Source organism: Bactrocera neohumeralis, chromosome 3 (assembly GCF_024586455.1).
Source record: "Bactrocera neohumeralis isolate Rockhampton chromosome 3, APGP_CSIRO_Bneo_wtdbg2-racon-allhic-juicebox.fasta_v2, whole genome shotgun sequence".
NCBI classification, from domain to species: Eukaryota; Metazoa; Arthropoda; class Insecta; order Diptera; family Tephritidae; genus Bactrocera; species Bactrocera neohumeralis.
Window position 1 is genome coordinate 52738142 of NC_065920.1, and position 25309 is coordinate 52763450.

At 34.8% G+C, this 25309-nt stretch overlaps 5 protein-coding genes and 1 long non-coding RNA gene across 6 annotated transcripts in view; 4 read left to right on the plus strand and 2 right to left on the minus strand.

Annotated features, from left to right (window-relative positions):
- Positions 1 to 25309, plus strand: part of LOC126754209 (uncharacterized) — a 127165-nt gene that overhangs the window by 32201 nt on the left and 69655 nt on the right. The gene's annotated exons all lie outside the window — the stretch shown is intronic.
- On the plus strand, positions 6650 to 8332 carry LOC126754198 (UDP-GlcNAc:betaGal beta-1,3-N-acetylglucosaminyltransferase-like protein 1). The gene is made up of 5 exons (XM_050466162.1): positions 6650 to 6729; positions 6824 to 7172; positions 7239 to 7369; positions 7453 to 7945; positions 8007 to 8332. The coding sequence occupies exons 1-5, from the start codon at positions 6712 to 6714 to the stop codon at positions 8201 to 8203; spliced, it is 1188 nt and encodes a 395-aa protein (XP_050322119.1). The 5' UTR covers positions 6650 to 6711; the 3' UTR covers positions 8204 to 8332.
- On the minus strand, positions 8362 to 12035 carry LOC126754182 (polyphosphoinositide phosphatase). The gene is made up of 3 exons (XM_050466140.1): positions 11843 to 12035; positions 10154 to 11780; positions 8362 to 9872 (listed from the first exon to the last, which is right to left on the minus strand). The coding sequence occupies exons 1-3, from the start codon at positions 11921 to 11923 to the stop codon at positions 8983 to 8985; spliced, it is 2598 nt and encodes an 865-aa protein (XP_050322097.1). The 5' UTR covers positions 11924 to 12035; the 3' UTR covers positions 8362 to 8982.
- LOC126754202 (alpha-ketoglutarate-dependent dioxygenase alkB homolog 4) lies at positions 12313 to 13418 on the plus strand. The gene is made up of 2 exons (XM_050466168.1): positions 12313 to 13100; positions 13165 to 13418. Exons 1-2 carry the CDS (start codon positions 12373 to 12375, stop codon positions 13376 to 13378), a joined length of 942 nt encoding a protein of 313 aa, XP_050322125.1. The 5' UTR covers positions 12313 to 12372; the 3' UTR covers positions 13379 to 13418.
- Positions 13394 to 15067, minus strand: LOC126754190 (uncharacterized). Its single transcript, XM_050466152.1, has 2 exons — positions 14770 to 15067; positions 13394 to 14714 (listed from the first exon to the last, which is right to left on the minus strand). The coding sequence occupies exons 1-2, from the start codon at positions 14962 to 14964 to the stop codon at positions 13518 to 13520; spliced, it is 1392 nt and encodes a 463-aa protein (XP_050322109.1). The 5' UTR covers positions 14965 to 15067; the 3' UTR covers positions 13394 to 13517.
- On the plus strand, positions 15320 to 17696 carry LOC126754199 (heparin sulfate O-sulfotransferase). The gene is made up of 8 exons (XM_050466163.1): positions 15320 to 15771; positions 15832 to 16055; positions 16139 to 16184; positions 16258 to 16297; positions 16370 to 16508; positions 16568 to 16665; positions 16744 to 16866; positions 16945 to 17696. Exons 1-8 carry the CDS (start codon positions 15606 to 15608, stop codon positions 17186 to 17188), a joined length of 1080 nt encoding a protein of 359 aa, XP_050322120.1. The 5' UTR covers positions 15320 to 15605; the 3' UTR covers positions 17189 to 17696.

Genomic DNA, 25309 nt, shown 5'->3' on the forward strand with positions numbered 1-25309 from the left:
AGAAACTGTAGAATTATACGATTTTTTTTGATAGAGAATACTTCAAAGATTGTTGAATTGAAGGGTGATCCATTTCGAGGTTCTCTCGTTTTTTAAGAAAAAACACAGAAACTACAAATTGAATGGGGAGTCTTTATTATCATTCGAAATAACATTCTTTGGCAGTTATTTTTTGAAGATTATCTCTTTCAAATGTTGGTCGCGGCTACGTATCAGATGGTCCATCCGTTAAGTCCAATTTTCGATGACTCTTTTGAACATTTCGATTGGTAACTGGCGAATGACACGCGTGATGTTTTGCTCCCAGGCCTGAATCGAAGAGGCATTGTCCGCATAGACTTTAGACTTTACATATTTCCACACGAAAAAGTCTAACGGTGTGATGTCACACGGTCTTGATGGCCAATCTACAGGCCTAATAGCAGGAACAGTGAAAAACGTAGAATCGTGGCCCGTGTCAGCTGATACGACCTATCTTATGGGCGCGCAATGTAAGTGAACAGTGAAAGACGCTACTCCATTCTCTCTTTGAGTCCCGTGGATTTTTGCCGTGGAAACGTGTCCTGATTGCTCTCTCACAACGCAGGGTTGCCAATCTCGATATACTGTAGTAATTATAAATGTTGTCTTCAATATGTTTGAAATTTTCTTATATTTTCTATTTATAAATATATAAACTATTTTTAATAGTTTGTTTTCAGTTTAGATATTTTATATTATAAAAAATTGTAAATGAAAACATAGATGTGTACAAAACTATGTATGTATGCATATGCGCAATGGCAACATTGTTCAAATGAAAACAAACAAAGATGGCTGATTTCTGCGTTTTTACCACGGGCTCAACTTTTAACACATTTTGCTCGCTAAGGATGGAAAAGGAAGGAAGGGAGTAGCGGTTTTTGACTGTTTCTGCTAAAAAACATAAAATTATCTGCTCACGGAAATGATCTTATGTTAAATCCATTGATTGATGCGATGTGTGGGAAGTGACGCCGTCTTGTTGAAACCAAATGTCATCGAGATCACTAGCTTCAATTTCAGGCATCAAATAGTTAGATATCATGGCATGAAGAAATATGGACCGATGATTTTTTCTGTATGAAATGGCAGCTCTTGAATCTCTTCAGGTTGATCTTCGTCCCAAATGCCATTGAGCCAGAAAAGAGCCACATTGCTGAACAAAATTTGACTCGAAAACGTCGGATTTCTTGGAACTTTTCGAAAACCCATAGAGCGATGTCGCTTGGATAGGTCAGGCGCTTACGATTTAAGATCTCGACGTAAAATGCGCCAAGTCATTCCATACGTCAGTCCGAGTTGCTGCAAAGTGCGCCGAATCTCTTCTCTTCGTTTACACTCTCAGCTGCGGCTGCTATAGCATTGGAATGATTGAGCTTTGGTTTCGACGTCATAACCATACACCCATGATTCGTCACCAGTTATGATCATCTTCAGCATATCTGTGTCATTGTGGACTGAGTTCAACATCTTTTGAACAATGTGAAAGGGATGTCGGTTTTGGTCGAAAGTGAGCACTTTTAGCATAAACTCTGGGGCGACACGACTCATACCGAAATTGAAATGGCCGACCTTGTCAACATACTTGTATGTGGGGGATATGAGTACCAACATAACGCAACAATCGAAAAACAAACACACGTAGCCCGCCAAAATTCTAATTTCGAGATGCTGTTTGCACAAATCTCGTACAAACCTGTGCAGTTTTGGCCATCTAACGGTTTCTTGTAAAACTAGATATAAATAAATATTGATACAGAGCTATATAGTATAAACATAAGTGACTACGTGTCCATCCATCAGTCCGTACAAGCGATGATTTGAGTAAAAATGGAGATATCTTGATGAAATTTGGTACGTATGTTTCTTGGCATTCGAAGGACGTTGTTATTACAGATAGTCGGAATTCGACTATTACCACGGCCTCAAAATACTGTTAAAGGAAAGTCTAGTGCTATAACTAAGAAAGAAGATACAAAGTTCTAAATACAGTTTTCAAAGCTTGGAGGGAAATTTGCAGTTTGTGATCTTTTAAAAAGTTGTCGTGACCCGCCCCTTATAAATAATAGGTTGTCAAAAAAGTCTTGCGGTATTTTCGCTAGTTGGCGCTGAAAGCGCGTAGTTCTAGTTTTATTTTTCGCATCGGGTCATGCTATACCTTTTTGGAAAGCTCATTTCACGCGCTGACACTTGTTTGATTGATTGTCGTTTCTTTTAAGTCGTTCGTGAGTTATAGCGTCGCAAACATGGAGCAAAATAAAGAGAAAATACGGCATATTTTACAGTACTACTACGATAAAGGCAAAAATGCATCTCAAGCCGTCAATACAATTTGAGCAGTTTATGGACCCGATACAGTTTCCATTTCCACCGCACAACGATGGTTTCAACGTTTTCGTTCTGGTGTAGAGGAGGTCGAAGATGCGCCTCGCTCCGGAAGGCCTGTCGTCGAAAATTGCGAGATAAAATCGCTGTCATCAAAAATTCATTTCAATTTCAATAAAAAAAAAAATTCAATACAAATACCGCAAGACTTTTTTGACAACCCATTATTTTGTACATATCTCATAAACGCCCAAGCTATATCAACCAAACTTAATAAGGGCGAAGTCTATTGGTACCTCTCAGTCACTGTAAAATGTGTGAAATCGGACAATAACACGAGACTCTCCATATAAATTTTATGATGAGAACTACTAAAACTGTCATAGCTCACTAAATAAATAGATCAGAGTCCTGTCTGACTACTAAGATTCACAGGAAGTCACTTATGGTCATTCAGTTTAAATTCCACAACGTAAGGTCAACGATAATGTTCCTTAAACGTCTCACTAAAGTTATGTTTACATTCGTGCAACTTGCAGGAATTAAAGCCAGTGATATAGCTTAAGGTGTAAAACATCAACCAGAGAATCTGCATCCAAGCTATTTTATATCGGGTGATTTTTTAAGAGCTTGATAACTTTTTTTTTTTAAAAAAACGCATAAAATTTGCAAAATCTCATCGGTTCTTTATTTGAAACGTTAGATTGGTTCATGACATTTACTTTTTGAAGATAATTTCATTTAAATGTTGACCGCGGCTGCGTCTTAGGTGGTCCATTCGGAAAGTCCAATTTTGGGCAACTTTTTCGAGCATGCCGGAGCCCGAATTTCTTCGGAAATGTTGTCTTCCAAAGCTGGAATAGTTGCTGGCTTATTTCTGTAGACTTTAGACTTGACGTAGCCCCACAAAAAATAGTCTAAAGGCGTTAAATCGCATGATCTTGGTGGTCAACTTACGGGTCCATTTCTTGAGATGAATTGTTCTCCGAAGTTTTCCCTCAAAATGGCCATAGAATCGCGAGCTGTGTGGCATGTAGCGCCATCTTGTTGAAACCACATGTCAACCAAGTTCAGTTCTTCCATTTTTTCCATTCACCGTAACGTTGCGTCCAACAGCATCTTTGAAAAAATACGGTCCAATGATTCCACCAGCGTACAAACCACACCAAACAGTGCATTTTTCGGGATGCATGGGCAGTTCTTGAACGGCTTCTGGTTGCTCTTCACCCCAAATGCGGCAATTTTGCTTATTTACGTAGCCATTCAACCAGAAATGAGTTCATCGCTGAACAAAATTTGTCGATAAAATATTCCGGCCGAAATGCTCACTGAAAATTTCTTGATTGGACTTTCCGAATGGACCACCTAATACGCAGCCGCGGTCAACATTTAAATGAAATTATCTTCAAAAAGTAAATGTCATGAACCAATCTAACGTTTCAAATAAAGAACCGATGAGATTTTGCAAATTTTATGCGTTTTTTTTTAAAAAAAGTTATCAAGCTCTTTATATAAGTATAAACTATACAGGTATATGTAAATATAACTCATATACTGCCCGACATATTCGACATAAGATTTGTTAGAAAAACGACATGCCACATACTAAAAAAATGTTCCCTGGGTTTCATTTAGGTAACTTATATACAATCACCAATCAGATGGAGTAAAGTCAGCCAGATGTTCGAAAATCATGATATCAGTTAAGGGTAAGTGGGTCAAGTTTTCGTTCAATTTTTTTTATTTTTGGCACTTTTATGAGTAAAGCAAAATTATATAGTGCCCCCAATTCGACAACGCCCCCCTTCCCCCCCAAATTTGGATCCGCATCTGCTCTGTAGCAATGGGTTGAAAAAGTATAAAAAACAAGGAATTTTTTTTAGAAAAAAAGAAAGATAACATTACATTGGGATTTTCAACTGCTGTTTGTGATATTCCACTGACCATGGAATTAACTTATGCATTATGCATTTTAAGAAATATTTGCGGTCAAAAATATTGGGCCAACTTCAACTCGTTTTGTTTCAAATACATTAATATGAATTAAAGGAAATTCCGGGCAATATATTAACATTTTACTCATGCAATGACGTTTCATAAATCTCTGAAATACAACTATTTTAATTTTCAAGCCAGTCAGACAATGTGTTTGTAGAGAATGTAATCAAAATTCGCAAAATATATTTTGCCGTTCTACCTACTATAATAAGGGTTAATAATAATTGATAATATGCACAAGATGATAAAAGACAACTCAATTTCTTGCGGTAGGTAGTCGTTATCCACTGGTAATGTACATTTTTCGAATGCTTTTTTATAAAGAATATGCATATGAAGAATCTGATATGGCTAGGTGAATATTACTTTATTAATGATTATGTATTTATTAATTAAAATCTCTGGACCAATTTTATCTACAGCCCAGAGTATACAAAATTGGTTAATTTCCTATATTTGATATTTTGATCATGAAACGAAAAGGAGACTTTTACAATTATCCTTTGCAGACTTACCGAAAAATTATTTTGTCAGCTCCATTCGACTTACTAACACACTAAACGATTCTCCTCTTCTTCTTTATTGACGTAGACACCGCTTACGCGAGATATTTCGTCTTGCCATCGTTCACTACCAGACCCATTTGCTTCGCTTCTTTGTTCAACCTGGAGAAAGCAGTTGTTATGACCCAAGATATACATATACGACAGCAGTTGTACACTCCTGTAGAAGCTTGTGCCTTCCACCGATTAAAGTAATAAATTCGATCGACATATTGTTACATAAACTACGAGAAACTTTTGATTAACTAAAACACCATTTGAAATACGACAAACACAACTTTTTAATCACTAAAACTTTCAACGCCTTGACTTGCAGGTTTAAACACAGCAACAAATTGTGTATATAGACTTTAATACACTTGCAAGCAAATATGGTATATTGAAACACAATATCTCAAACAACACGCCTATCAAAGCAAATAACCTTTTTAATTACTTTTTTCAATTAAATCGTAAACGAACGTGAAAATTGTTAATACATTATTTGAAGAACAACGCACTTCTGCAAATTCGACTTTTAAACGGGCGAATAATTTCCACACATATGATGTCCACAAGCAAAAGGAAATGCGTGATACCAGATAACGGAAATCGATTTGAAATGTGTTTTGTGTATACACTCGCTTTGTACTTGCTTTTTTTTGTGGTAAGATATCAAGAATGATAGAATACAAGATTACGACAACCGCCATTATGAAACGTCATAGTTACGTGTTGAGAAGAAGAAGAGTGAAAAACTGTCAAATGGCTTGCAAATTGTAAACAGAAAAGTGAACACTTTTGTAAATTCGCAAAATATTATTAATTCTTTCGATTTTAATAAAAAGTTTTAGTGAAGCGATAGAATATTGTTGAGTGAAAAGATTTGAATCGTTTCTAAAGAAATATATCGGCCTATTGATAATAAAATTGTCTATTAAGTTGTGATTCAAATGGAGAAGACGTTTCTTGTTGTATATAAATATATACATATATTATAAGTTCAGATGTATCAGATGTATGAAATTATGATAAAAGAATTGTGAAATTATTAATTTAGTATTAAATATATCATTTCTTTTGCAAAATAACACCAATTTTTTGGCAACTTTTAAATCGGCCGGAAAACGGAAAAAACTCGTTTTCGATCCTTTAATTGCATAATAATTATTACAACAAGCCACTGCACATTTCATTTTAAAAAATTAATATATTTATGCTTAGAAATTTAAATAAATACAACAGTACACTTACACTGGTTTTCTTCATTTGAACAATTTCCACACATGCTACTCTATTTATTGTGGATGTGCCTAAAACTAATTATATACATATTTTCTCTCAACAATATTCTAAACATTCCACTGAAATTTTTCCAGCAAATACGAATGAATTAATATTATTTTGGGAATTTCAAAAAGTGTTTACTTTTCTGTTTACAATTTGTATGCATTTCTATGCTTGTTCGTCTCAACGCATAAGTGTGACGTCACGAAATTGTTGCACAATGTATTTGTTTTTGTAAGAATTGTCAAGAGCTAAACCGAAAAAAAAACTAACTGTAAACTAGTGTCGTAATCTTGTATTCTATCATTCTTGTAAGATATATAATTTTTTTATTTTTGTTTTTGTTTTGGAGCCAATATTTCAAATCAATTTTATTGTGTATATAAACAAATGTCAACGGAATATGTAATTCTACACTGCTTTCTAAGTGCAGCCATCTGGCAGCACATCATAGATATTCATAACTGGAATTCTGCTCCAATCAGATTGTTGTGTTGCTGCCGGCAATTGTATTTTTTGTTGTACGTCATCCCCATCAATGAGCGAGGACACAGTGGTACGTTAAAGTGCATAAAAACGATTCAAATAAATGAAATATGAAATTTTTTCCATTTCCTTATTTTGTGCGTGCATAACCAACGCGAAAATAGTCTATAATTGTCACTGTGCTCAATGGCGAAAAGTGGGTTGACAATTGTTTTCGGTCGATACTCCGACAATGCACAGCTGTGCATGAGCAAAAGCAGCAACAACAATCAAAACAAATGCAGTCAGCACAACACAAGTGGGAGGACGGCAATGGGTTGTTGAAGCATGTGACGTCACAGCCCGAAACAGAGGAAGTGGAAAGCAAGCAAAAGTTTCAAATTGAGGTTTGTGTCTTCGATGATTGCAGTACGGATGGCACAAGGGAAATGTTGGCAATTTGGCAACGCAAATTTCGTAGACAACGGATACGGATGTTTATAGTGCGAAATGAAAGTGAAAAGCCCAAAGGAGGTGCGTGCAAAATTTGTTAATTTTAAATAAATTTAATTAAAATTAAATTGTTATATTTATGGTTAGTGGGTTATGGCCGCAATCGCGCTATAGAGCTGGCGAGCGGTGCCTACTTGTGCTTTCAAGATATCGATGATGAAATGCTGCCAACGCGTGTGCAACAACAATATTTGCTGGCGCGCGCCAATAAGGATGCCGTGAGTATAAACAAATTTTAATTTAAAGTTAACATTTTTTCTTGTTGTTAATACGCACTACATATGTAATTATGTATTTCAAGCTCATTGGCTGCAAGTTCGTGCGCACGCCGCCAAATTCCACCTGCCGCTTCACGCGTTGGGCAAACGAACTGGATGCAACAAAGCTGCCGCTACAGATATACACTGCCAATGGACCGACGGTAATTATGCCTACCTGGTTATGCCATCGTCGCGTTTACGAACGCATACCAGGTGGCTTTTGCGAACGCGGCCGTGGCACACCCGAAGATCTTATCTTTTTCTTTGCTCATCTCGATCGCGGTGGACGCGTGCTACGTATCAATGAATGCCTGCTGCTCTATCGTTATCATGCGGCGGCAACCACATTCTCAATTGTTGCCGAAACTATATGGCAATTGCGTATGCAACATTTGCTCACGCATGTGTTGTGTGTGGAGCCGTGGCGCAGTGGTTTCACCATATGGAATGCGGGTAAACGTGGACGTAAGTTTTTTCGCGAGTTGCCACAAGCGTTCAAGTGCAAAGTGCGTGCCTTCTGTGATGTGGATGAGAGTAAGTTAGCGTTTGGCGAGTTCGTATGTTTTTAACCGTTATGAAATTGTTTTTCTTACAGAGAAAATCAACAAATCTTACAATCATTACGATGTGAAGGCGCACCGTTTCACGCACGTGGTGCCCATCGTGCATTTCACGCATGCGCGGCCACCGCTACTTATTTGTATGAAATTAGATCTCACCAATGGTGCTTTTGAAGCGAATTTAAGTAGTTTAAATTTGTGCGAAGGACGTGATTACGTATTATTCACGTAAATTGTGGTGTGCAAATAATAGAAAAAGTGCATTATTTTGTGCATTATTGGCGTTACAACATTATTTGAAGGTTATGTATACAAATATTAATATTCTAAGAAATATACAACCCCCTCCTGTGTTAAATTTGTGATTTACACAATATTATACAATTGTGATGATATTATATATTAGCAAACGATTTTATTAAAATAAAATTCACGAAAAAAAAATATTAAAAATTTGCATAAAATTATAAGCTTAATAAAAATAGACGGAGACCGGGAGAAAGGCGAAGACTCTCGGACGAGAGTTCTAATAGCGTTCTTATTGTAGCAATCCTCGCTTGGGTGGTAATGAGAGTAGTGAGAGTTGTCATCGAAGCCATCTAACGGTAGGCCCAGAAAACATGCTGTTTAGAAGAGGGCAGACCATATGGATAGCACTGTTAGATGATTTGGATTCTTTGAGCATGCAAAGAGGTGGTTAGAGACATATGGTGACTCATTGTACGCAGAACATATATTTGGTATGTCGGAGTCAATTTTAGAGAGACATATGCTACAAAATCCAGAACGAAGTTGCACTCGAATCACCCTATATTCTCCAGGCAACGGGATATTTTGAAGGTTTAACTCCAAGTACGTCATTCACTGGGTTGAAGTCGGTGAAGGTGTTAATGGCAGCTCATATGCACCCCTGTCCCCGATTTTCTCCCCGCAGCATCGATAATAGATATTTCGAAGTTAGTGGCTAATACTAATACTTTATTCAATTCGTCTCCACATTCAACCGCGACTTCAGAGCATTTGCACATAACGGTATAGCACATCGGTTTCTTCGAATTTCGGCACTGCATTGAAGTTACGCGGCACTTTGCAATATTCTGCATATATCTTCTGACTCGCTTCGCTCACGGTTGGCGGTTTAACTTGCAAGTACGAATCACTGCCATAATCACTTAATGGTTTTAATATGCTACGCTTTAGATTAGCCATTTCATTATCACGTTCACGTGGTGCTGCTGCAGTTGAAAGCGCGAAAGCGTTATTATTGCCAGTAGCCAATTTACCGAACTGCACATATTTCCGGTATATATCCATATTTGCTTTAGATGGATTGGTAATCTTGCAACCGTATACCTCGTCCATAGGCGGCAACACCGATTCCAGCGTGAATGGTTCCTGGTCTATCAATACAGTTTGATTGGCATCCTTAACAGCATAGCCGGCGCTTATATCCTCATCAGTAGAGCTATCATCCGCTTCGGAACTGGAACTCGATGAATTGCTATTCGTTGAGCTGGTGGAACTTTGACCAGTAAGATTAGGATTTTTGCGTGCTTTGCGATCTTGTATTTGCCGCTGGAATGGCGAGTAGTTGGTGCGGAATGTGGGCATATAACGTAGTGCCAATTGACTAATCTCGAAAGCTATGTGTTCGCTGAGATCGGTCCATTTAAACGACTGATGATAATTCGAGTAGGCATCGATCATTTCGAGACCTTTGGAATGCACACGAAATAGTTCTTTGACAATTTTATTCGAGTCTGAAGTGGAGTGCGGTAGACAGGAGCGCACTTTGTGACGCACCCAATCGGTAATTAGACGGGTTTCATTCTCTGGTGTGAGTGGTTTGTAGACGTTGTGCATGTAGTAGTCTGTTTGCAGCTCCCATATTGGTTGGTTCTCTACAAATAAACAAAAAAAAAAAATTTAAATTAAGTAAAACAGTTTGGACAGAAAAAGGGCGTGTGCAAAATTTCAGATCGTTATCTCATAAGCTGAGGGACTAGTTCGCGCATTGAAAACGGACCGACGTGGCTAAATCGACTTATAACTATTTATATTTTATAGGGTCTCCGACATTTCTGTCTGGGTGTTAAAAAACTTCTTGGCAAACTTAATCTTCTTTGTACAGGTTATAAAAATCAATCAAAAACACGGATGTTTGTATCTTTAGTAAACCTACGTTTTGTGTGACTTCCGCTGGGTATGTAATAGCCCAAGAAAAGGTTAATGCTATGCTGTTTCTCCGTATCGCTGAATGTATTACTGTAGTAGCGACTCAATGTTTGCATTATATCGTTGCCTTGGGAAGCCCACGCCGCCGTTTTACGGTAAGTTTTAATACGATGTACTAGCTGCGAGCCACCATATTGTAAGGCCAGCGTATCGCCATGCTCCTCATACAGATTCTCCAACATGGTCACACAATCTGAGTCGAACTCGAGTTTCGCGGACTTAACGAAACCCAAACGCTCCAACTGATGACCCAAGGCACATTTGCCAATAGCAAATTGTGCAGTGTTGGTGCGATCCAAGCAATCGACGCAATTCGTACGCACTAGGCCTGTTTGAAAAGTGCACTCACTACCCCGTGCCTTGAAAAACATGCCGGTCTGTTGTACTACGCTCTCCGCTATGTCGGCTAACATTTCCATGACATTGCCGCCACCACGACTCTTGCGCGCCATATCGAAATGTATGTGTTTCATACGGTGTTGCGGTGGCAAAAACTGATTCAAGTAACGTATGCTGTAGACAAGCTCTTTGGAGATGATCGATTCATGTTTACGTTTCTCGCGTTTCTTCACTAAATTCAACATGATTAGTGGTGAGCCATAGTGAAAAAGTAGACGATCGAAATGACGCGCCGGTGTTTGCGCAAATGGATCGCAAATATCCAACTGTATTTGTGGCTTCGGTACCATTTTGACAACATCTTGTGACCAGTGTGAAGGCACTGAGCCGCGCATTTGTGTAAACGAGCACATACGTTGACCGTCTGTGACTATTTGTTCCGTTTCCACTTCATTTGCCACATCACCCATACAATTGGCGCCGCGCTTAAGAAATCTTGTACCCGCAAAGCGTGTACTACGTCGTGCAATTAAACACACATTAACATGTCGTCCAAAGACGCTAATACACGACTGACTAATGTAGCCATGCGTCACTTCCAACATCCAATCCTTAAGCACAATGACACGCATCGGCTGCAAGAGGAAAGCATTCCAGACAAAGCGCGTACGTGAATTACTACGGAATGCATAGTTCACACGCTCATCCGGTGCCACAACATTATTGGTGAGTTTATCCCAGTCGGGCAACGGCTCATCGTTGTCCAAGTCTACATTTGGTCCTACAAAACGCGGTGCCGACTCATTATACTGTAGCGTGCGCGTTAAATCATATGAATAGGAAAAATAAAAATTACTACGCAAATCGATACTCTGAAACATTTTCTTGTAACGTTCTTCATGGGGATGTGGCGCACGCAATGTGGTGGGTTCATTAACGCGCACCATAACCGTATCTTTTATGGTGTAAATCAAATGCATGCCAATGTGTGCACAACATTTGCGTTTCGTGACGAGCAGCAGATAGTAGCCTTCTAGAAAGCGCACAAAACCCAGTACACCATAAGCGGATGTAACTCGCGCTGAGCTACCGAGTGAAATGAGGAATCTGCGTATTTCCAACGCATTCAGCTCGTTGGGATTCTCATCGATGGCAACACGGTCATGTTGTGTGCGATCAATTGTAAGCATGCGAAAGCGCGTTTCCCGATTGTTGCTGCCAACAAGGTAGAGACGCTAAAATGTAAACGCAAAATTAAAACTAATAGGAAAATGTTGTGGAAGGGGAAGTTACTCACAGTGCGTGTTTCGTAGAGTACCACCTTTTGTATGCCACTAATAAGTGGATTAAAAAATATATTTGGATTAGTGTTATTCATTTTATGGCTCTAATTTCAGCAATTTTCATGAATATTTGAAACAAATTTCATTTCATTGCGATTGTTTGAGATGACTAAACAAATTACTAACCCGTAACAAAAATAATCTCAGCTGACTGTTATTTTTGTGATAACACGTTGGTGTTGCCAGGATTTGAAGGTTGTTGGACCGTATTTCAAAAGTTACTTTATATTTTTTAAAAGTAATTTTTTTATAATAAACTGTATTCTTTTTTAAAATAGTATAAAGTGTTATTTTATTGAACATATCAATATATTGTTTTTAAAAAACTTCACAGTTTTTATGAATATTCTTGCAAATACGGTATTTTGGCAATCAGCTGCTCTTAGTTTGGCAATCAGCTGCTATTAGTTTGGCGAAATTTTAAGATATTTATTTGTTACACGTTTAAATAATACCTAAATAAATTAAACGCCGGTATTGAACAATGAATACCATACGTCCTTGCGGTTGCAAAGGTGTACGCACCTGCCTACAGTGCGAGAAGGATTTTAACATTCAAAAATCAACACTTCTTGAACAACTCAGAGAACTTAAAGCTTTTTCATTTTGCCCTATATGCGAACGGCTTTTCGAAGGTTGGAACCCATGGGAAGTGCGTGACCAACATCCAGAACACAACAATCAAGAAGGATTACCGTTTCCCGGAATGTATGTACAGGAGCATTTTCTGCGTATCAATGAAAGTGAGGAGTTAATGAAAAATTTAGATGTGTTGCCGTGGGCAATATCACAAAGTGGACGTCGCAAACAAAATTTCGGACCAAAAACCAATTTTCGTCAACGAAAGTTAAAAAATGGTAACTTTATTGGATTTCCAGCAACTACACGTTTTGTACAACAGCGGCTACGTGAGGTGCCTGTATTGAGTGACTTTCAGACAATTGAGCAATGCTCACTGGAGTATGAACCATCAAAGGGCGCATCCATCGATCCACATGTTGATGATTGTTGGATATGGGGAGAACGTGTTGTGACTGTGAATTGCTTGGGAGATGCTGTACTGACGCTAACCGCTTTTGATGCCTCCAAAAATCCTCAAAAATATAATTTGGATTTGGTAGCGCATTATGAAAAACAATTACTTTTACCGTTGATGGGAGCAGAGCAATTGGATTTCTATAAGGATAAAGTTATACGTGTAGCTATGCCAAAGTAAGTGGAACCCGAATTTTATATTTTTACACTTAATAGTAGCTTTTTAAACATGTTTATTTAGTCTCTCCCTGATGGTAATGTATGGACCTGCACGCTACCAATTCGAGCATTCAGTACTGCGTGAGGATGTGAAAAGCAGGCGTGTTTGTATTGCTTATCGTGAATTTACGCCTATGTATATTGATGGTAAAGACAAAATAAAAGGCGATGAAGTAACACAGAATGCACATAATTTCTGGACGGAAACAAACAATGCAACAGTTGAAATTATTTAAAAAATAAAATCGTAATTTAATTTATAGATTCATAAATAAACATTCTGCTTTATTTTTTCTTTACAACAAAATTTGGACTATTAAGCCTGATACTAACCACAAAGCGATTTTATTTTGTTCTTGTAATTTTAATTATTTTTTAGTCGAGATATTCAGTTATATGTTGTGCAGTGTCATCTATGTAAATGCCTTCTCCACCACCATCAACAATTTCTTCTGTACTATTACCCATCACGAAATTTTTAATGATGTCCGTTGAATATGTCGTATCAGCCGTTGTTGGATGCATACGTTTTACATGGGCGCGTAAATTGCCATTAGAACTAAGCTCTTTCCCACAATATTTACATTTAAAGTCTGTGTGTGATTCTCTTAAATGCGCAAACAAATCAGTCGTTTTAACGAAGGCTTTGCTACAATGCTTACAAACATGCGACTTGCGTGCATGTGTCAGCAGAAAGCAGGGCGCCGTAAAAGCTTGTGGACAATATTTGCATACGTAAATGGAGCGTCCAGCATCATCTGCACTCACTGTGGAATACGGTAGAGCAGCTTGCTCGTCATTTTCACTTACAAATTCCTGTTGCTGTTGTTGCTGTTTATGTTGTGTGTCTGTGATAAGTTCCTGGTACGGTTCGCCTAAACCAGATTCAATTAATTCATTTGGCGGCACTTCATGGACGATTTCTTCTATTTCCGGCACCACGGTATTAACTTTCACATTTTGCTCACCGCCTTTTTCTATGACATTCGGTATGTGTTCCATAAACAAATTGTGATTACTTCTTTCTTTTTTCTCAAGTAGTGTATGCATATCCACATCATCTACTTTTCTTTTTCGTTTATGTGGGCTATATAGGGTATTTGAATGAGACTCCTGCGAAGTGGCTTCCGCAGGTGGCTCAAATGTGGTGGCGCCTGTGGCATGTGTAAGTAATTGTGTTACACCGCCTGTGAGTATGAATTTTGGATTTTTCACAAATTTACGTTTCTCCGGTTGCTTAAGTGTGTTTTGTATACGTATTTGAGAAGGTGCTGACACTATTTTTTCGATACATTTTTCAGGCAAGTTCACGTGCTGATCAGGTTGTGACTGTTCTGTTGCATATTCTACATATTCAACTAAATTATTATCATATTCCACTTCTTCATTCACAACTGGCTCGGCTACTGATACTGTTTTACATTCTTCTTGCTGTAGTGCTTCTTCGTAAAGCTGTTTTATTTGTTTGTTAGCGGCGCATAAGCGTTTGTAGAAGATATACTGTGGTTGTAGGTCAAGTAAGCATTCTTTGCAAATTAGTTGTAGTTCGACGTCGAATTCAAGTATTGAACGCTGTAAATGAGAAAATTTTAAAAGAGCCAGTTTCCCAATGCTATTGTAAGCTTACCTGCCAGTCATTATACATTTGCAATACTTCGTGTATGGTAATCGCAGCTGCATTTTGTGCGTCAGACTCCAGCGAATCGTTTTCTATCGTATTGTCGTTCCAAAGCACTTTGTGTTCCCACAAATTGTAATCGCCTGCACCCAAACAAATACGACACAAATTACGTAGATTACCAGTGTTTAACTCAATTTCCATTTATTTGTTTACAATTTTTTGTTGTTTTAGTGCAAAAATATCACAACGGCTACAAAATCCAGAAAGCTACTACACTTTGAAAACCTTCAATGCGCACAATTGTCAAACTCTACAAAATGCACGGTGGTCCAATTTGCTTACATAGTAATGGAAAAATTTTTATTAAAAGAATGGGGTTCGCTTCTTGCTCCTACCAAGCAAAATAATCATGCTTTATTTACCGATTGTCGCACAGAATACAATATTGCGAATAAAAAATGGCATTTGACAATTTTTAATATATTTTTATAGCAATTCAAAGTTATTTTCGCTAAACTGCTTAATGCCGTTGTAACAAAGCAAACAACTAAATTATTTCACCACCCGGCAACATTGTGGAATGCATTCCATCATTTGTTTAACCACAAACAGCTGATCTGTTACAGCTTTCAATTAGCAGTCGACAGGTAAAGGGTGTCTTCAGATTTCTAATTACAACAGCTGCTTTTGTGTCGTAAATTGCTAAATTTCTCAAGTATAAATTAATTAAGTTTATCTAAATGTGTACGAAAGTGGTACGAACACATAAATATCAACGAAAATGAGCGCCAGACAGCAAAACTCATATCATAACGTAGTGCAAAGCGTTTGTTGTTGTTGATATGAAGATGAAGTGGCTATTGTGTTGGCATAAGAAATTGAAAAAAATGCTGGTAGGTTGGAAGCCGTTGCACTGGTTCGCTTTCAGTGCACTATGCCTTCTTGGATTGGGTGCTTATTGGTACATTTGGTCATCGGAGGTGCGCATTGAAGAGACCTGGAGTAATGGTTAGTACACGTACATTTATTATAATACTTATATATTTACTTTAACGATATTTATATTAGCGATTAAACCTCTGGGTCGTGTAGCTGCTGCTGCAAATGGTGGTTCACTTGCACTGGACAATTTCGATTATGAAGAACAATTAGTAGTGCTATATAATCGTGTGCCCAAAACGGGATCCACTAGTTTTGTTAATATTGCTTACGATTTATGTAAGCGTAATAAGTTTCATGTCTTGCATATAAATGTGACGGCAAATATGCATGTGCTATCGCTGCCCAATCAGGTGAGTAGCCTTGACGGTAGTCAATTACATATTAAAAAGTAATTACTATCTTAAAAAATACTTTTTTTTGGCGATTTTGGCAGATTACGTTTGTGCGTAACGTCACCAAATGGCATGAAATGAAGCCGGGTAAGTGCGTTTCTCATTTTATGTTGCACACTTTAGTAAAATCTTATTTTAATATATTTTATCTTTAATACAGCCCTTTATCATGGTCATATGGCGTTTTTGGACTTTTCCAAGTAATTTATGCAGCATTACCTTATAAGTGCTTGCTTCCAGTAATAATACATTATATATTTTTTTTTTTGCAGATTTCAAATTGCGCACAAACCTATTTATATTAATATAGTACGTAAGCCATTGGATAGGCTAGTTTCCTACTATTATTTTCTACGTTATGGTGATAATTATCGTCCGAATTTAGTACGTAAAAAGGCGGGTAATAAAATTGTGAGTATGCCCATTTTAATAATTTCTTGAAAAATATTTATGCTACTTTTACCTTGTAGACTTTCGATGAATGCGTTCTATCGAAACAACCAGACTGTGATCCGAAGAATATGTGGCTGCAAATACCATTCTTTTGTGGTCATGCAGCAGAGTGCTGGTATGTTAAACCATCCTTCATAAAAACAATTAGTAATTAAAAATAATTACATTTTTTTTTTGCTTTTTTGTTTTGTAGGGAGCCAGGCAGCGAGTGGGCATTAAATCAAGCTAAGCATAATTTAGTTAATGAATATTTTCTGGTTGGCGTTACCGAGCAAATGGAGGACTTTGTGGATCTGCTTGAGCGTTCATTGCCGCGGTAAATACACGAATACGCACACATATGTATATTGTGCTTTTAAAAATCACAATAACATGTCATTGTTTTGCTTTGCAGCATATTTCATGGTTTCCGCGAACACTATCAACATTCCAATAAATCCCATCTACGTCAAACGTCGTGGAAGATAGCACCCAACGACGACACAATAAATACCATACATAAAACGAAAATCTGGCAAATGGAGAATGAATTGTACGAATTTGCATTGACACAATTCGAATACAATAAGCGCAAATTGACTGTGCCCGATAATAAGCATTTGCAAAAATTTATGTATGAAAAGATAAGACCCAAATGATAGCATTTGCGAAGTGCTATTGCGAAAACGTCAAAAATGCGCAAAAAATGCACAAATGTGTGAAATTAAGTTTTGTGTGTGTGTATTTCTTTTATTGTGTTTGGCGGGCGCAACTGTTGTCACTTCATCGTTTGTACACATTAAGCACTGTTTGTAGTGTGAAACTTCTATTATAACATGGCGGCTACACACACACACTTTTTTACATGAACCCTCCAATTGTAGTCATATTTTTTATTTTTCTCTTTTCTTTTTTTTGTTTAGTAATTAGGTAGTTTTGTTTATTTATTTCTGTTGTTCTTTATACTTAAAAAAACTTAGCGCATTTAATTTTTGTGCGCCACAATGTACTTAATATAGAAATAAGCACCTTAAATATGTAACTTCGACTAAGCAATGACAATTATGTGAAGACAGTTATTCTAGTTTTTAGTGAGTTATAATTTTTTATGCATTTTGTTTAACTTTACAATTTTTTAAATTTTTATTTTGGAATTCTAAATTTGGTTTTATTGATATAAATTGTATTATTTTTTTTCTTTATAATATAAATATATTATTAATGTTTTTTATTAATACTTTTTTTAATTTTTTATTTAATAATTATTTCTTATTATTATTTTTTTCTTTAAGTTTATTTAATATTTGTTTTAATTTATGCTAGTATGTAATTTTTCAATTAACATATTATTTTTTAAATGTAATAATTTTTTTTTTATTTAATAGAAAAAATTTAGTTGTATTCAGGGTTGCGAATTTACTTGTGCAAGTTTTTTTTTGGAATAAAAAATAGATTTTCAATGTAAAAATTAAATTTTCAATTAAAGTTAGATTTTCAATGTTTACTCCTAGGTATTTGGGTTTTAAAAAAATGTTTCATTATTATTTTGTTTTTTAAATTTTATTTTTATTTTTAAAAGTTTTGAATAAATTTAATAACTTTAAAGATTAAATAAGTTTTTATTAAAAATAAAATTTTTAATTGTAGAACGCAATTAATTAATTAATTAATTTGTAATTGTAAATGTGTTAATTAGTTTTTTTATTTTTGAATTCGGTATTTGGGTAAAAACTTTATCTCTTTATAGTTATTTTGTTTAATTTTTTGTAATTATCTAAAAAAATTAAATTTTTTGTTTTTTATTAATCACTTTATAACTGTATTGAACAATTATTTTTAATTATAATAATTTTTTTTTTAATTTAACTGTATGCAATTGTTTATGTTTAGTTTGTTTAATTTGTATCATTATTCATATACGTACATACATATGTACATATATACATATGTATGTACATAAGCAAATATATTTTTTATTTTTTAGCAATTTTTAAAATTATATTTAACAATTTTTTTTTTATTGAAATAAAATAAAAAATATATTTGCTTATAATATAAAATATAATTATTATTTTTGTATTTTTACTATGTGCAATTGTTCATAGTTAATTAATTTAATTTCTTGTATTATAATTATAAAACTTAAATTTTTTTATTAGTTTTTTTATAATTTTTTATTTAAGATTATAATTTTGCTTCTTTTTTTTTAGAATTTTTTAAATTATGTTTAACGATTCCTTTAAATTATTATTTTGAAATTTTACTACATTCAATTGTTTATAGTTGATTTATTTAAATTTTATAATTATATAAACAAAATTTATTTTTTAATAACAATTTTTTTTTTATTTTATTTTTTTTTTTTTAATAATAATTTATTTTATTTTTTTTTTAGCCATTATATGCATTTTTTTTAAATAATAATTTTATTTTATTTTTTTAGCAATTATATGAATAATTTTTTTTATTTTTATTTGAATTTTTATTTTAATATTTTTAGCGAATTTTTAAAGTATATTTTACACTTTTAAATTATTAACTTTTTTACCTTTACTATGCGCAATTGTTTATAGTTGATTTATTTAATTATAGTTTTCTAATTATATAAACAAAATTGATTTTTTTAATATTAATTTTATCAAAAAAATTTTTAATTGTTAAGCATTTTTTTATATTTTATTAGACACATTTAAATTATTTTATTTTTTACTCTTACTATGCGCAATTATTAATTTATTAAATTTTTTTTTAATGATATACAAAAATTAAGTTGTTAATGTTAATTTTATTATATTTTTTATATTTTCGCAATTTTTTTAATTATGTTTCAAATTTTACTGTAAGCAATTGTAATTCTTTTTTAATTTATTTCATTTTTATTCAATTGGCATTATTAATATTTTTTTGATTTATATTATTAATTATATTTTTTAATATTTTTTTTATTTATATTATTAATATTTTTTAATTATTATTTTTTTATTTAATTTTTATTTACATTTTTTATGGAGTACAAATTATTTTAAATATTATTTTTTTTTAAATTAAATACCATAAATAATAATAATTAACTTTTTAATTTGTTAATTATTATTATTTATGATATTTAATTTTTTTAATTACTATTATTATTTTTTAATTATATTTTGTTTGTGTTTTATGTTGTTTTTTGTTTTTATTTTATTCTATTTTTTTGGTTTTTATTTTATTTTTGTAAAAATTACATATTTTTTATTATTATAATTTCTTTATTTTTATTATTATTATTAACTTTTTAATTTGTTAATTATTATTATTTATGATATTTAATTTTTTTAATTACTATTATTCTTTTATAATTATATTTTGTTTGTGTTTTATGTTGTTTTTTGTTTTTATTTTATTCTATTTTTTTGGTTTTTATTTTATTTTTGTAAAAATTACATATTTTTTATTATTATAATTTCTTTAAATAATATTTTTTTGTTATATTATCATATTTTTTTATTATATTATCATATTTTTTTATTATATTATCATATTTTTTTATTATATTATTATATTTTTTTTGATTATATTATTATATTTTTTTTTATTATATTATTATATTTATTTTTTTTTTATTATATTATTAATTTTTTTTTTCAATTTTTTTAATATTATTTTTAAATTTTTTTTATTTTCATTTTCTTCCTTAACTCCTACTATAAGCAATAACTAGTGAAACTGCAGTTGCAACATACATACAATACATAATACTATTAGAAAAAAATAGTGTAAAATTTTATAGCATATCATAAATTTTTAGTAAGATTTATATGTAAAACTCTAACTGTAAATTACTGTAGTCCTAGAAAAACTTAGTTAAATTGTGCGAGGAATTTTTGAGTTCTTTTCTATCTACACAGAACATATTATTACTGTATCTACACACATATATAAATATACATATAATTACACGTAAGTACATACGTACATACAGTAAATTATATACCTTCCTCATTTCAACATTTTTTCTTTTGTTAACGGCATATTTGTATACGTAAGCAGCACATTATGAGCGATCCGAACGTTTTTATACTGACAATACAAACAATAACTTAAGTGAAATGTATGAATCATATTTAATATTAAATGTATACATATGTACACATAAAAAGCAGACATCAAAAAGGCAACTTAATTATAATAGACGTTAGCTGATAAGAAATTTGCACGTATAAATGGAATTAAATGTAGTCAAAAGGTAGCTAAAAGAATAAAAAAAAAATATTAAAAAAGACAAAGAAATACAATAACAATATGTATGTAAATTGTTATATGATTTTAATATACATATGTATGTATGTAATGCAAAATATTGTATGTACTCGGAGTAATGATATTTTGTTGAAATAGTTTACACTTACATCTCATATGTATGTATGTATAATTAGAGCATAAATTTAGTGAAATTTCGTAATTACAATTACGTAAGTATTTAAATGTATGTGTATGCCATTAAATGTACATAAATATTACAACAATAATATGATATTTATATTTGGAAAAAAATTGTTTTTTTCTCTGCATTTTTGGGTTAAAGTGTCTGTGATATTTTCGTTGCCCTGATATCAGGTAATGTGAGCTGATTACCCATACAAAGTACAAGGTGCGTTCCAAAGTAAACAGGACTTAAAAAAAAACAGAACAAATGGTTTTTTCGGCAAAATCAATTTATTTTATTCAAAATAGTCTTCTTCTGCTTCAATAAAGCTTTTTGCACGATTCAAAAGCATGTCGAACGAGTGTTTTAGCTCGTTGGCCGGTATGGCCGCCAGTATGCCGGTGCAAGCCTTTTGAATGACCTCTACGTCTGCATAACGCTTTCATTTCATGGGCAAATTCATTTTTACGAAAAGGAAGAAGTCGCATGGTGACATATCAGGTGAATACGGGGAGTGGTTAATGGTTAAAATGTGATTTTTGGTCAAATAATCGTCCTTCGAATGTTGGATTCTGAGCAATTTTTGGTCGTCAGTCAATTTGTGCGGAACAAACCTTGCACACATTTCGTAAGCCCAATTGTTCGGTCAAAATGCGATAAATCGATGTTTTGGAGATGTTCAATTCCATTTCCATGAATTTCAATGATGATTTCGGCTGATTTTTGATGAATTCACGCACAGTTTCGATGGAGTTTCCGGTGATCACGGATTTTGATTGGCCCACATGTTGATCGTAATTATATGTCCTTGTGACCACTTTGAAAACGTTGAAACCACTTGTGTGCTCTGCTACGGGATGGGCAATCATCGCCATAAACTTGTTTCATCAATTGAAACGTTTCGGTAAAAGTTTTACCAATTTTAAAACAAAATTTAATGTTGGCTCTTTGTTCGAAGCTCATTTTCGCACCGATAACACAAACATACTGACACTTAAAACGCAATAACTTCACTTCCAATCAATGAAATGTCATGAAATTCTCACTGGACAATCGATAAAGATAGCAGATTCTAACACACCAGTCGACATATAGATGGCGCTACCAGGGGGCGCTAGATTTAAAAAGTCCTCTTTACTTTGGAACGCATCTTGTATTTTTACACACATTTCTATCATAGCCCGAACATATGTAGCTGTCTTTCGACACCAGAAAACTAAGGTATACATTACGAGCGATGGGTCGAATTTAATCAGTCGTTTTTTTCGGGTGTCGAGGTGGAAAATATCTTCCGCACCATCAAATCTGTCGTCACAGCAACAGTATGTGCCACTTGCAGGTCAATAAAGAACCAATATCTTACGCCGGTTTTAATTTTTTTAGCAAAGAGCCATCAGCCCACTCTGTTGACATTAAGAGCTTTCTCTTTTCTTGTGTGGGCACTTATATATTAGCCATTAGTCTGCTAAGTTGGGAGATGATTTTCGTTTCCTTTCCTGCGGCGTACTCGATTTGTATTCAGAAGGTTAATCTGGGGTCCAGTCTTACTAACTAGAGGCTTTTTGTGTCCTTAGAATATCCTTAGTCGTTTGCATACTTATTACGAGAGGAATGTGCTTGTTTGTCAGCAGTAGTAGTTCTGGTTTTTCTATAGCGAGCTGGAGGTTATGCGAGTCAAGCCATGTTTTCGTCCGAACCTTGACCTGATTCAGATTTCTTCGGGCTTCCTCAGTGTCTCGGGCTGTGATTACTGCTGCTATGTCGTCGCATAGCCGATTAAATATGATAATGTCTATCATTTCAAGTTAGAGTATTCCGTCATAAATAATGTTCCACAGATCTGCTCTTAAAATGGACCCTCGTGCTGCTCTTGACGTAACTTCTATTTGTCGTGATTCCTTTCTAATCTGGTACAGTAGTTTTCTGTTACTAAGATCGGAGATACTACAATTTTGAAGGCGTTTTGAACGTCTAAAGACAGAACTATTCGCTTGTATTTGAAGCATCTACGCTGTGCGACTTCTACACTTTCAATGACGTTTCGGATATCGCCTAGAGTTGACCTTACAGGCCTAAAACCGTGCTGTCTAGGAGAGAGTCCGCCAGTGTCATTGATAGCCGCTTCTAGACTAGATTTAAGTAGTCGTTTATCTTTGCATATTAAGATAAATAGTTGTTTCTAGTAAGTTTCAGCAAATATTCCAGCTTCGAGGCAGGCGTTTTACATGTTTAAGAGTACTGCGGGTCTATACTATTTTATACCCGAGTTCACAAAGATTTTTGCGAACATCCTTGCATATTTGCTCACATTTTTCTTTTTGCTTGCCTCGCATGCTTAAGCTCCTTTTTCGCCGCTTGATATTGCTCGGGCTCTTCGGATGCTGCTCCTCTGCGCTTAGATCGCGAGTATGATTTGCGAAAACGAAAACATGTGCGTCTAAGCTGAGCGATATTTTCTGTCCGCTAGTAAACTACTGCTTTATTTTTTCTATGTGACGTCTTTCGCATTGACTCGCGTTATAGTAAGCATGGTGTGCTCTACAATTTTTCTGATAGTTTTGGGAGAACTACTTAGCGGGGTCTGCTCGTCTATTTCCGAAATAAATTTCGGAGTGTTTAATTTCGAAACGTTCCATTTTCGTGTTCCTGTATTTTTTCCCTTTCTGTGTGGCCTTTGTTCCGTTGTCGATCATAAAGGATATATGTATACTGATAAGCGTTGCCAGTGTAGTCTTCTAGGACTCTCCATCTCTGTTCCCCGTATTCAGCACTATGAAACCAAGCCGCGCAGACATTTCTAGAGTTCACTTTCCACTCGATTCCGTGATAAGCATGCCCCACTCTATGGCTTTTGAATTTTCTGGAGGCTGAAAAAAATGTCTTCTGCATCGTCATTGATTCTTCACAGCTATATTATGTGCCGCTTGCAGGTACAAAAAAACTCTCCTATAAGGAGCGATCGCACATACTGCAACCGATTTCGGATTACTTTGGGGAGACGTTCCATATTTCCCGTCTTAAGACTTACATTTAATTACCTGGGTCCATGTCCCGTTTTTTAACCGTAGAACTTTTTCCATATGTATAACGCTTCACGTTCTTAGAGTTTTCTTCGTTTTGAAGCATGACAGCTACAATGTTGTCCGCATTTAGAAGGCCGACTAAAATGTGCAGCTTACTTTGTTCTATTTGCTAACGAATGCATTTGAAAGACATATGTTCAGCGTCGTTCTCGAAGCATCATTGTATATACATGACGACTTTTCCCATTTTATATAGATACTTCCCAAAATATCTGTGACTGGTTAGCATCTACGTACTATAATAATTCACCTCGCCACGTTTCCCGCAGGACCACTCTTTTACATTTTTGATTAGCCTGGCCGTTTATCTCCCACGACGTCCTCGCTCCCAATGAGTTTGCCATCGCTTTAAGATATCATTCTTTATTCCTCTTTTGTGGTGGTGGCATTTGTTCCTTATTCCTTCAACGTCCGCATTTTCTTTGTTACAAATATTAGTAAGACGATAGGCAGCTTATTACCGTTACAGCTTCGCCTGAAACTGTGAGGTATGCCGATACTACCCTTAGATTAGCTGTGCTATACACTTTTCTAGTGCTTTATTTCGATTGTATTTCATCAATAAGTACGCCCATAATTCTGATCCGTAGGGTCATTCGATATTAGAAGCTTTCGTTTCTGCTATGCCGGCCATCAGCCTACTAAGTTTAGATGTATCGCCGGGCATTTCGAGGCTTAATAAGGCGTCGTAGTTGGCATTCCAGATTTCTGAACCGAGGATTGATCACTGCGCAGCTCTAGATGTGCCCTTTTAAGTGTCGTGGTAAAGGTTTCATATACCAAGATGCTGCCGTCCAAGTAGCACCTCATTATTAGGCTGAGATATGTGGGTATTTTGAAGTGTTCTTCTAATGCCTCGACCATATTTTTCTATTGAGCGCTATTAAAAGCATTCACTACAGCTGGGGTAGCGTGTAGAACCTCTCGTCTGAGTTTTTTGCAGCCTCTGTGCGATTCTTCCACACTCCTCATAACATTCTCAATTGCCTCCAGTGTTAATCGGCCTGTTCTTAAACCATATTGCTTGTGTAATAAACCGCCCGTCATCGTAATTGCTTCTCCTATTCGTGGTTTCAGGAGTCTTTTGAGAGGCTTGTGAGGTGTGGCAGACATCCTGAAAGGCCGGTATGCTAACGGGCTGTCTGGATTTCCTTTCCCTTTACTAAATAACTAATACTTTTATAAATATTATTATCTCCAATAATTTAGCTTTATTATATAATTATTTAGATAAGTGTTTGCCAATATGTTTTCAAAACGATTTCAGGCGATTTCGATTACAGTCGAGAAGC

What these genes read in the sequence shown, in the direction of transcription:
- LOC126754199 (XM_050466163.1), top strand. Translation starts at nt 15,606, where the DNA reads ATGAAGATGAAGTGGCTATTGTGTTGGCATAAGAAATTGAAAAAAATG. An exon ending in ATGGCATGAAATGAAGCCGG is followed by an intron (nt 16,185 to 16,257) that starts GTAAGTGCGTTT and finishes TCTTTAATACAG; the next exon opens with CCCTTTATCATGGTCATATG. An exon ending in GGTCATGCAGCAGAGTGCTG is followed by an intron (nt 16,666 to 16,743) that starts GTATGTTAAACC and finishes TTTGTTTTGTAG; the next exon opens with GGAGCCAGGCAGCGAGTGGG.
- LOC126754198 (XM_050466162.1), top strand. An exon ending in CGCGCGCCAATAAGGATGCC is followed by an intron (nt 7,370 to 7,452) that starts GTGAGTATAAAC and finishes ATGTATTTCAAG; the next exon opens with CTCATTGGCTGCAAGTTCGT. An exon ending in CTTCTGTGATGTGGATGAGA is followed by an intron (nt 7,946 to 8,006) that starts GTAAGTTAGCGT and finishes TTTTTCTTACAG; the next exon opens with AGAAAATCAACAAATCTTAC.
- LOC126754202 (XM_050466168.1), top strand. Translation starts at nt 12,373, where the DNA reads ATGAATACCATACGTCCTTGCGGTTGCAAAGGTGTACGCACCTGCCTA. An exon ending in ATACGTGTAGCTATGCCAAA is followed by an intron (nt 13,101 to 13,164) that starts GTAAGTGGAACC and finishes ATGTTTATTTAG; the next exon opens with TCTCTCCCTGATGGTAATGT.
- LOC126754190 (XM_050466152.1), bottom strand. Translation starts at nt 14,964, where the DNA reads ATGGAAATTGAGTTAAACACTGGTAATCTACGTAATTTGTGTCGTATT. An exon ending in AAATGTATAATGACTGGCAG is followed by an intron (nt 14,715 to 14,769) that starts GTAAGCTTACAA and finishes TCTCATTTACAG; the next exon opens with CGTTCAATACTTGAATTCGA.
- LOC126754182 (XM_050466140.1), bottom strand. Translation starts at nt 11,923, where the DNA reads ATGAATAACACTAATCCAAATATATTTTTTAATCCACTTATTAGTGGC. An exon ending in TACTCTACGAAACACGCACT is followed by an intron (nt 11,781 to 11,842) that starts GTGAGTAACTTC and finishes TTTACATTTTAG; the next exon opens with CGTCTCTACCTTGTTGGCAG. An exon ending in CAGCGGAAGTCACACAAAAC is followed by an intron (nt 9,873 to 10,153) that starts GTAGGTTTACTA and finishes GTTTATTTGTAG; the next exon opens with AGAACCAACCAATATGGGAG.